Source organism: Mytilus galloprovincialis, chromosome 7 (assembly GCF_965363235.1).
Source record: "Mytilus galloprovincialis chromosome 7, xbMytGall1.hap1.1, whole genome shotgun sequence".
Taxonomy (NCBI): domain Eukaryota; kingdom Metazoa; phylum Mollusca; class Bivalvia; order Mytilida; family Mytilidae; genus Mytilus; species Mytilus galloprovincialis.
In genome coordinates, this window is record NC_134844.1 from 31,085,897 (window position 1) to 31,097,770 (window position 11,874).

Below are 11,874 nucleotides of genomic sequence, written 5' to 3' on the forward strand. Positions count from 1 at the left end.
GCACAAGGTCATGTTTTTCTCTGGCTGTTTATGACGTTTTTACACTAAATCCATTGGATGTTGGATGTGTACGGATTGATAGTTTAGTCTTAGATGCATGATTTTTTTATTAGTTGTTAGTGGCTTTGAACTAGCTGCCAGATAACTGCGAGTACTCTCAGATCTGTTAATTGTGTCTTTTTGTGTCGGGATGTATAAGTACCGGGCCACGTCCACTTGTATTTTTGTCCATCTGATGAGTTAAGCCTTTTTCAACTGATTTTTATAGTTCGTTCTTATGTTGTACTATTATACCACTGTCCCAGGTTAGGGGAGGATTGGGATCCCGCTAACATGTTTAACCCCGCCATATTATTTATGTATGTGCCTGTCCCAAGTCAGGAGCCTGTAATTCAGTGGTTGTCGTTTGTTTATGTGTTACATATTTGTTTTTCGTTCATTATTTTTACATAAATAAGGTTGTTAGTTTTCTCGTTTGAATTGTTTTACATTGTCTTATCGGGGCCTTTTATAGCTGACTATGCGGTATGGGCTTTGCTCATTGTTGAAGATCATCGTACGGTGACCTATAGTTGTTAGTGTCTGTGCCATTTTGGTCTTTTGTGGATAGTTGTCTCATTGGCAATCATACCACCTCTTTTTTATATTTTCTGCAGGGTTTGTTACTCGTGCTGTGTGGATTCTGTAGAATATGTCCCCGTGTCTGTAGTGTAAGCCCTTACATAGGCGGATCCAGGGGGGCCCGGGTCCCCCCTTTCGTGGGAAAAATTTGGTTGATTATATAGGGAATCACTGAAGCATGACTGGAGAGGGCCCCCCTTAGGTCAGTCAGCGGGCCCCCCTTAGGAAAAGTTCTGGATCCGCCACTGCCTTATATTTTTTACAGTTAGGGGTTTTTTGCTAGTGGGAGAGCTGTCTACTTATTCTATTATCATGATTAATGATCTATTTCTTATACTGTATTTTTTTATCCTGCTCCCTTCTATGGCTTTACTAAGAGATCTTATATTTTCTTGTATTAGCCTTTTAATAGGTCCGGGACACAGTTAAGGACCATAATGCGGACAGTGTTTTACATTTGATTCATACACCTTTCAATGTTATTTTATGCATAATATAGTCATATGGAATGGAAATTACATGTCTAAACAGTTAATAGTAATTTTATGTTAAGATAAATTAGTGATCTGGTCCAGTTTGAAAAGGTCATAAATTAGGATGTTTCCCAAAATTAATACACTACCTTTTAAAAATATTTTTTGAATCGAGCACGTGCTAATTTTCGTTAAAAGATTTTTGTTGTTTTCTGTTATAGATAAATTCACTACATCATACCTGTTTTCTCGGACCTATATTTGTTTCATGTCTGTCTTGTTATATCACGTCATTGTTTGTCGGGCAGTTTGTATAAGAATTCTTCGACTGTTTTATAAATTGATTATATATTCCGTTACTGTAACTCTTAATTCAATGTTATGACTTTCGGCCTCATTTTATCTTCTCATAACCCTTTATATAATCATGATTTTACGTAATGGTAAGAAAACACTAAACTCCAATCCCTCAAGGATATTCACGTGCTATAAAAACCTTATTCCTAATATTAGTTAAACCGCCGTCAATCGAAATTCCCCATCTAAATTTAGCAGTTTTTATAATTGTGTTAAAGGTGGCACTGCTGCTGCAGCCAGATTATTCAATAAAAATGCACTTGGATATCCACAAATATTTCCGTGCAATGCCAGAAAATGACAAACCTGTTCTAGATTATCTTCTGATAATACTATAAGGTCAACAGTGAACGGGAGAGCTTTTTCGCTTTCCTTTTCCTGTGACATAACATGAAAAACCCAAAGCCTCATTTATCTGGTTACATGAACTAAGCACAAGTGTGGTATACAATATGTAGGACAAACAGGACGGGAGTTTTTTTTAGACGAACACAAGAACATCTATACCGCTTACGAAAACCTAAGAAATTCAAAAGCATAAGGAGTAGGTTCAGTAAGACCCCTTTTTGGCCCCAAAATATAGCAGTTTTACAAAATTGTGAAAATGTAATCTTTTAGCTATTTATTGGGAAGTAAAATGCTTTTGCTACATAAATATGGGCTGTTTTGGACAATACAATGCATATATATCGGGTACTAGCATCATTAAGTCATGCTAAATTACTAAAATCTTCACAATTTAAGCATTTTAGTTAAATTTTAGACGGTTTCCGTCTTAAATGAAAGTGGCCGCATTCGTGTTCATTCATCTATACTATTTAACGAGAAGACCTCATTTTTGGTGTCGCTTCTCTTCTTTCCAGAATAAATTAATCAACACGCCTCTGTGTCCTATAGGAACAGTGCATAGTCGCATTTGTCATCCATTCATATGATTATTCAGATTGAGTTATTTTAGGAGAAAAACGAGAAAAAAGGCATCCGAATATTGTCCCGTCATTGTACGAAATTTTAAGTCAGATTAGACTTCCGGTTTGCGTTTTTCTGTATACTTTGAACATAATATACTACGAATAAAGTGTATTTTCAGAATTTTATCTGCTATCATTTTCAAGTTTACTATCCACGGCGGTCACAGAGTTTATTAAATAGAGATGGTCTGTATAGTATATCAATGATCACCATGGATCGATTAGTAAACTTAGAATTGAAAGTAAATACGCTTTATTTATATAGTAATGAATGTTCATAATATACAGATAAGCGCTAAAATTATTCATGTGAACTTTTGATACTTTTTCTGAAATTCTCCAGTCATTAAATCGTTTACAAAATTCATTGATTACATAAAAAAAAAAAAATGTGGTATGATTGCCATGTTAAGACAACTCTCCACAAGAGACCAAAATGAAACAGATATTAACAACTATAGGTCACCGTACGGCCTTCAACAAAGAGCAAAGCCCATACCGCATACTCAGCTTCAAAAGGCCCGAAATGACAATGTAAAACAATGCAAACGAGAAAACTAGCGGCCTTATTTATGTACAAAAAATGAACGAAAAACAAATATGTTACAGTAACACATAAACAAACGACAACCACTGAATTACAGGCTCCTTACTTAAATAAATGTTCATAACATACTAAATGTATGTTCATATTGAAATTGATAGAAAACCAAAAATTGGTAACTTTGGAAATAAAGGTGGAGGGTAAAAAAACATTTTCCTGTCCCCAATAACCTATGACTTATGATACTTTTGCTGAAATTCTCCAGTCATTCTGTATTTTACAAAATTCTTCCAACAACACTTTACATACTTTAAACTACGCCCTGAATGCCCGCGATTTCGCGGGTGTGTTCTAGTAATATTGAAAATTAATGTAAGTTGTATTTGATGATAATACAAAACATATTTAAAGGTTGAGGATGAACACGGATGCGGCCACTTTCATTTTTGACAAAAAACATCTGAAAAGTGACGTTTTTTGGCATTTTTGAGAGATTTTTCATATTTAAGCTTAAATCGGAGCGTTTTTAATGACTAAATCAGTTAAAATCTTTCACATAAACTAATTGAATCAATTGAAATAGACACTTAAGTGTTTAAAAAGTGTCCAAAATCTTTCATTAGATGAACCTGAAAATTGAGGCCAAAATCGCCCCTTACCGGACCTACTCCTTTATCAACATTTAGGTAAACATAACCACAATATTAAATTTATCGCTCGAAACGGCCCAGAAACAACAAGGGCAGTCGCATAAACAATTTGAAGATTCCCGTAAAATTATCGAACAGAACTGTCTTGGATTAAACGACTTCAAACAGCTTGTCCCATGGGTTTAAATGACAATATACTTGGACAAGGGAACATATCTACTACTTCCTCTATTGATATCATGAATATTATTGATAAAAAACAACGAAATAATAGGTCTCATGGGAAACGTATCAATCGTAATCAACGAGTTAAACATCGTAAAAATTATACACTTGATAATCTCCTATCTATATTTAAAAATAATGGTAGGCATCAATTATTATGTAAACTGGGTCAAATACCCATTAGTAAATTACACGATATTTTCAAAGAGTGTGACACCATCTCATTGTTCAGCCCACTGTATGAATATTCTCGTATAATTACAGCGTTTTGCCACCATAGGCTGTTCCCGCGTATCGACAAACCTGAAGATCATAAACGTCATTTTTTGAAAATTAAATATATTAGCAGAGGTATAATAATTGATTTTATCAACTTATCTAGTATATTTAATGACTCTACCGTTCAAAACTTTATACCTCCCTATTTTGATAATATAGAACCACCCAGTGGCGGATCCAGAAATTTTCATAAGTGGGGGCCCAATGACTGGCCTAAGAGGGGGCCGCTCCAGTCACGCTTCAGTGATTCCCTATGTAAGCAACCAAAATTTTTCCCAAAAAGGGGGGGGGGGCAGGCCCCCTGCCCCCTAAATCCGCCTCTGTAAAAATCAAAAACTCTGCTGGTTTTTTGTATGTGTATGTGTATACATACAAAAAACCAGCAGAAGTTTTTAATTTTTAATTATACGTCGGTTACATCAGACGTGAATATAGATAGTAATACTCCCTTAACTTGAAACTGAATCGTCGAAGTTTAGATATGTTCCCTATGGCCATGTTATTACAGGTGACCTCAATATCGTCCAGGACAGAGAGGTTAAAAACTTTTTGAAAAAAGGACCAAAATATCGTCCTCCGTCTAAAATAGATTGGAAAGAGTGTCGTCAAGTCACCAAAGATGCTCTTTCCTCGTTTTGTAAAAAATGGTGTAAACGGGAAAAATCTGATAAAAAATCTCTTGATTCTTTTTTGAATAAATGTATGAGTGTCGTAGATAAGAGAATATCACATTTTGAAAATAATTTAGAAGTAAATAATAGAGTACATAATACACCTATTTCCAGAATAAGAAATAAACTTCAAATACTTTCAAAGCGGTTTGTGTTTGTACCGGCCGACAAAGCAGCCAACAATGTTGTGGTGGTATGCCGTAAATACTACACGGACGTTCTTAAGACTGAAATTTTAAATTCATCTACATTCAAGTCCATCCGCTCCACAGAGAGTCAAATAGTAAACAAGCATATCACAACCACATCAAAGCTTAAGGCTTTTTCTGAAAATTTGAAGGTCCCTACTATGTATTGGCTACCTAAACTACACAAAAACCATTTAAATATCGTTTCATCTCGGCCTCTAGTAAGTGTTCTACAACTAATCTTTCAGTGCTCTTAACTAGTTCATTAACTACTATTAAAGAGCTTATAATAAACTATTGTAATAAAATATGTGAACATAGTGGTATAAATCATTTTTGGAGTGTAAAAAATTCTTTGGATGTTTTAGATAATTTAAAATTACGTGCTTTTGATGGTCCTTTTGATTCTGTTAATAGTTTTGATTTTTCTACTCTTTACACTACACTTCCACACTATCTTATTAAACAAAAGTTTTCCTATTTAATTAAATGGTCGTTTGGTAAAGCTGAATGCAAATATATATTTGCTGCAACTCATTTAAAGCCTTATTCTCTAATGAGAAAGGTAAATATGCTAGATATACTTACTGGAGGTGTGATGAGATGATTGAAGCTGTTAATTTTCTCCTTGATAATATTTATGTACGTTTCGGCAGCAAAGTTTATCGACAGGTTGTAGGTATCCCAATGGGCACTTATTGTGCCCCTTTAATAGCAGACTTGTTTTTGTACTGTTACGAATCACAGTTTATGACTAAACTCAGTAAAGACCCGTCGAAATTGCATTTAATTGATAAATTCAACAACACTTACCGTTATCTTTATGATATCTTTTCGTTAAATAATCAAGAATTTTCTCAATATACTGCTGAAAGTTACCCCAAGGAACTTACTTTAAATAAATCTAATCTCCTTTCCTGGATTTAGATATTTCGGTTTTAAACGGGAAACTCCACATTAAAATTTACGACAAAAGAGACGATTTTTCGTTCCCTATTTTTAGATGGTGATGTTCCTTTGGCACCATCTTACGGTGTTTATATTTCACAACTTGTTCGCTATGCCCGTGTCTGTTGTGACGTTTTTGATTTTAACGAACGCAACCTATGTATTATTGGTAAGTTATTAAACCAGGGATCTCGTTACCGTAAATTACTTAAAACCTTTACTAAATTTTTCCATAGATATAAAGATTTGGTTTTGAAGTTTGGTTGTACCTGTAGAAAACTTATTTCAAACGAGATAGCACATCCTCATTTTTACGGAAATGTTGTTAACCGTGCCCGGAAATTTAGAAATGATCCATGTAAACTTGTCAGTCCTTTAAATAAACTTATTCTAAAAGGTTACCTATTCAACACTGTAATAAGATCATTGAATATTGTTTTTATTGGTATAAATATTGATTTTGTTATCAGTAAATTAAAAGCTAACTAAATATTACTAGTATGTTATATGCATATACATATTCATGGATCTACAATCTGTCGATACCCGTAACTTGGCATTGCACAAGGTCATGTTTTTCTCTGGCTGTTTATGACGTCTTTACACTAAATCCATTAAATGTTGGATGTGTACGGATTGATAGTTTAGTCTTAGATGCATGATTTTTTTATTAGTTGTTAGTGGCTTTGAACTAACTGTCAGATAACTGCGAGTACTCTCAGATCTGTTCATTGTGTCTTTTTGTGTCGGGATGTATAAGTACCGGGCCACGTTCACTAGTATTTTTGTCCATCTGATGAGTTTAGCCTTTTTCAACTGATTTTATAGTTCGTTCTTATGTTGTACTGTTATACCACTGTCACAGGTTAGGGGGAGGGTTGGGATACCGCTAACATGTTTAACCCCGCCACATTATTTATGTATGTGCCTGTCCCAAGTCAGGAGCCTGTAATTCAGTGGTTGTCGTTTGTTTATGTGTTATATATTTGTTTTTCGTTCATTTTTTGTACATAAATAAGGCCGTTAGTTTTCTCGTTTGAATTGTTTTACATTGTCTTATCGGGGCCTTTTATAGCTGACTATGCGGTATGGGCTTTGCTCATTGTTGAAGATCGTACGGTGACCTATAGTTGTTAATGTCTGTGTCATTTTGGTCTTTTGTGGATAGTTGTCTCATTGGCAATCATACTACATCTTCTTTTTTTATAGTCCCTCTACTATCGTAGTTGAGGCATAAAAATGTAACTACGTTTTAAATGTATTTTAAATATTCGTAAATAATGAAAATTTTATAAATACAGTCAATTGGTAAAAATTATTATTATTTTTTAGAAAGTTAAATACGACGTGCCACAGTTTTATACTTTACGGAGTTTGCAGAAAATTCTAGACTTACATGTAGTGCATCTTTGAAATGCATACGTGGTACATTAATTTTTTCATCATGTACCACGTGCACATGCGCTTATGGAAAAGTTTTTTTCTAAAGCCTTTTCTTCTTGTGTTTTTACTTTTTTTTTTAATTTGTTAACATTCTTTAACATTTCAAACTATTTCATTTATTTAAGTACAAACACATGACATGGGTAAAATCTGTTTGTTCTTACTGTGCTATAATCTGTATAATGCACAGCTAAGGTGTGTATTAACTACCTCAGATATACTGCACAGTTCAAATCTATTTTTACCTTAAGGGGCGTTTTCTGGCTTCTGAAAGGGGTGTAACATGTATTCTATAAAATTAAAAAGATATTTACGATTGTAGCGAGACTAAAAACTTTACGTTGTCCAATTCAATGGTGAACAACCAATCCCAGAGGCGGATTTAGGGGGAGTGGGCAGTGGGCCCGGGCCCCCCTTTTTGAATTTTTTTGTTGTTGATTATATAGGGATCGGGTCCCCTCTTAGACAGCCACTGGTCCCCCACTTATGAACACTTATGAACATTTCTAGATCCGCCACTGAATCCCCCCCCCCAAAAAAAATCCGAATCCGCCACCTGACTACAAGTTATAAAAAACACTTTGTACAGACATCGTAGTTTAGAAATAAGTAAAAAATTAACGTCCCTTTTAAACGCCACATTTCGGCTATTTCGTGGCGCCCAGTTTTTATTGGTAGAGGTAGCCAGAGTGCCCGGAGAAAACAACACAGTCACCTTTGATAGGAAAATTGACAGTCCTAATCAACTAATATTGGAGTAAAACAAAAACCCGAACGGGCGGAGTTCGCCCTTAACCCTCGTTGTTGACGGTCTAGTGATTACAGTAGAAGAACTACTTAGACTTTTTAGGAAAACGAGGCCCCTGATGAAAAAAGAAAGGTTTCTCCTTCCTTTTTTATTTTCTAAACTGGGACATATATTATTTATTTTTTTGTACACAATGTAAATCTTAAATCAGTGTTTTAAAGTCAGAACAGATAAGAACGATTTTTAGTAGTTTCTGCCAAAAAAGAAATCATGTATTTAAGAATATTCAGATAAATGAAATCTGAATGAATAAGTTTTAGACTCAATGAAATTCATTACGATTTTTGGCATATGTATTCCTATAAAGGGACTCTTTGGGTATCGAATTTAAATTTGAGTCGGGGGGGTTGAAGATTGGAAATTAAAGAGAACCGTTGTTTCTGTTTATTGAACATTTTAAATTTCTGTACTAGCATCTTCCTCGGTTCATCTTTATCTAAGCATATCATAAAAAAAGCAATTAACCTTTACGCTATAACACCGATTTGAAAGTACGATATGTCAAAGTATTATTAAATCGTCACTGATTGCAAAAAAAATAAAAAAATATGAATAAATTTAACAGAAACGATAGAAAAAAAATACAATTAAATCGCAAATAATGTAATAATTAAGGAGGAAGCCTAAATATAAAAACAAAAAACAAAAAACGTACCAACCTCTTACTACTTAAAGGCTCATTTTCCCCTTTCTTTACTCTGCAAGAAATTTCCTAGGAGCCGTGGATTGCGGAATATCGTTTGCATATTATATTATCCTTATATACCGATTTGCTAGGTCAATAACTATAACTTAACATACATATACGATTAAAAGAATTTCAAATCCAATTATATAACATTTATGTATGAATTAGATAAAAAAAATACCTTCTGATTAAACTTGATGCACAAGACCAAATGTCAGAAGTCGGTCTCCAAAGTTTTCCTTCCAGATAGCTACAGTAACTTCTTGCAGAGGACCAATCTGTTCTATGTTGACTCTCAAATCGCCAACCGGAACAATCTTCTGTGTAAGCAAAAGCAGCTGTAATATAACGTACAAATTTTAAATTCTAATCAGTACATGTACCACTGAAGGTTTAGTGTCCGATTTGGATTTCAGTTTTCAATCAAATAACTCTTATTTTACAAGTACATATCAGTTTTTTTTATTCACAATTGGCCATCTTATATTTTTTGATAAATGTTTTTAAATAATGTATTATTGTTTATTTAGTAGCTTTTCTGTGTCGGGATTCATTAAAGTTCTTTTTGCACTGTATAAGGCATATATAGTAACCAGAGGTGCTTTGGTTTGCGCCAGTAAGCAGAGAAAACTATAACACATGTGATCGTTAGAAAGGCACATTTATAGGCGAGTGTAATATTTGAAAAAGACGTCTAGTTAAGGACTTTAATGCACCCACCTAACACACGGCTAATTTCTTTTTTAAATGAAAGAATAATGATTTAACTTTGATTTTTGCCCGGTCGTCACAAAATCGTACGGTGCAGTTTTTGTAAAATTGACGTTTATTTCAGAAGTTAGTTGAAAATTGTAAAAATACGACATGTTTTTCAAACAAAAGAAATTAGTCGTATCTCTTCTTTTAGACAGATTAATTAAGTGAATTAGATTCTTAAAATAATGAAAAACAATATTCACAACTATAACCCCGCATGCTTTTGCATTCTTTCTAAATATTTGACATTTTGTACGAAAATTTTCATAATCCTGACCTTTTCGGATCTACAATTAAATTTTTTATTAAATGCTTTTGCACTCGATCCGTTTTAGAACACACCAAATCACTCATCAGTTATCGTTTTTTCATTCAAGATCAAGACTTTATCTCAACATTTCTTAAAATCACGAATTTCTGTAATTTTATTATGTTGGGTAACATCACTATAGTTTCCGGAATCCCTTATCTATTTCGTTATCGTTTTTTTACTGAATATATTAGTCTATTTCCGTGTAGTTAATAGTGCTATTAGAGGTGGCACGGTAGTATTTGCATTCCAAAATTTAGGTTGCTCTTTTGTGTACCCTACTTAGGTAAATGTATCTAAACAGTGTGATTGGACAAAAAAATACAGTATCAACTGAACATACTTTCCCAAACTGAGGGATGAATCAGGTGTAGAAAAATATGAAATAATTTTACATACAGATGAAAATGAATTTTTGAGAATTTTTTTAAATTTTGTATTCACTGCACCATAAAAGACCTAAAATTACTTAGGTTTCTGAAAATAGCAAAAAAAGTAAACGGTCATGATACATATTCAAATTCATTTCTGAAGAGTAAAATGAAAGTACTTCAGTTAAGTGTGAATGTAGATTTTTTTGCAGTGTTAGAAAGTGGTGAAAATTCTAAAAAGGCTATCATTATCCCTATGGGCCAGGAAATACTACCGTGCCACCTAGAGTACGATAAATCACATTTAAACGGTTCTATTTCTATCTTGAACTTCAGTGGAGCTTAAATAGATATAAAATCGTCCGAAAATAAGATCAAATCAAAGTAAAACATAGTTTTTGAGTTCTGTAGAATTCACCCATTTCTAAATAAGGAATCGTATCGAAAAATTGTAGAAAATCTTCCGAGTCGTGTCAAATTTTCACAGTCCAGTTCACAATGAAACCCTTCCTATGCTAAAGAGCAAAAACTATCCATTGATTGACAACAGATGCATAGTCTGTCATGTATTTACTACATATAAACTATGTAGTTAAACACTTAAATGAAGATACAGTTGTATTGCCGCAGTGGGAAAACGAACAGATGAAGTTTACAGACTGGTCGATGAATATGAAAAAAATGAAAACATCCCATTTGAAAATACAAAATATCATAAGAGTTGCTATGAATATTTCAAAAGTAAGAACAACCTATCAGCTTCTGTTTTGTCTGTACAAAGACTTTGTACTACATGTGTAACGAAAATCGGTCATAGTTTATTTATTTTGATGTGAAACACCAGTTGTCTTTCCCTATTAATTGTGTTTCTATATGTATATAAGTTTCTCCATAGTTGGAGCACCATGTATTACTTAAAACACCCCTAAAATTGGTATAGTCTTGATTTTCACCCCTTCACGTATAATGGACCGTTCCATATGGTAGTATATAAGCCAGCTCAAAACAGAGAAACTTTGTCAGTTTTATGTGGACCATTGAAGTGTTAACTTCTAGGATAAAATATTCCAACTGGTAAGTAGAGTGGCTTTAGTGATTCAAAGGATATAAATTATAGTGTTTGGATTTATATGTGAATATTTCGAATAGTGATTGTGTTATAAAGTGAACTTATAATAATAAGTTATTGTACAGTGAAAGTACAAGGTGTATACTTGCTTGTGTTGCAAGTTGTTATATTGTGGACGTGTATTGGTGAGAATACATTGTGAAATCTTGCTGGTGTTGCAAGTTGTTATATTGTGGAAGTGTTTAATTGAAAGTGCACTGTGTTTAATCTTACCAGTTTGGAATATATTCATTTTGTTCGGATTCATAGTGATAATTAGTGTGTGAGTTGAGCTGTGTTCATATACATTCCTTGTGCATTGAAGCATTGTGCAAGTGTTATTGTGTCACTGTGTTATAGTGGTTTATTGAATATTCAAAGGTGATATTACAAATTGGTGAATATTGTTAATAGATGTTGTATATATGTGATAATGTGTTTATACGTTTTGTGTGATATAAAT

The 11,874-nt window shown here is 33.5% G+C and overlaps 1 protein-coding gene across 1 annotated transcript in view; it reads right to left on the bottom strand.

Moving 5' to 3' along the window:
* The window catches only part of LOC143084178 (C-type lectin domain family 19 member A-like), a 53,558-nt gene extending 41,894 nt beyond the window's left edge, over nucleotides 1-11,664 (bottom strand). Inside the window, exons 1-2 of the mRNA XM_076260588.1 lie at nucleotides 11,646-11,664; nucleotides 9,048-9,204 (exon numbers count right to left, since the gene is read on the bottom strand). Of these exons, the coding sequence (XP_076116703.1) occupies nucleotides 9,048-9,204; nucleotides 11,646-11,664 (176 nt within the window). The remainder of the gene's footprint in view (nucleotides 1-9,047; nucleotides 9,205-11,645) is intronic.
* Nucleotides 11,665-11,874: the final 210 nt, after the last annotated feature.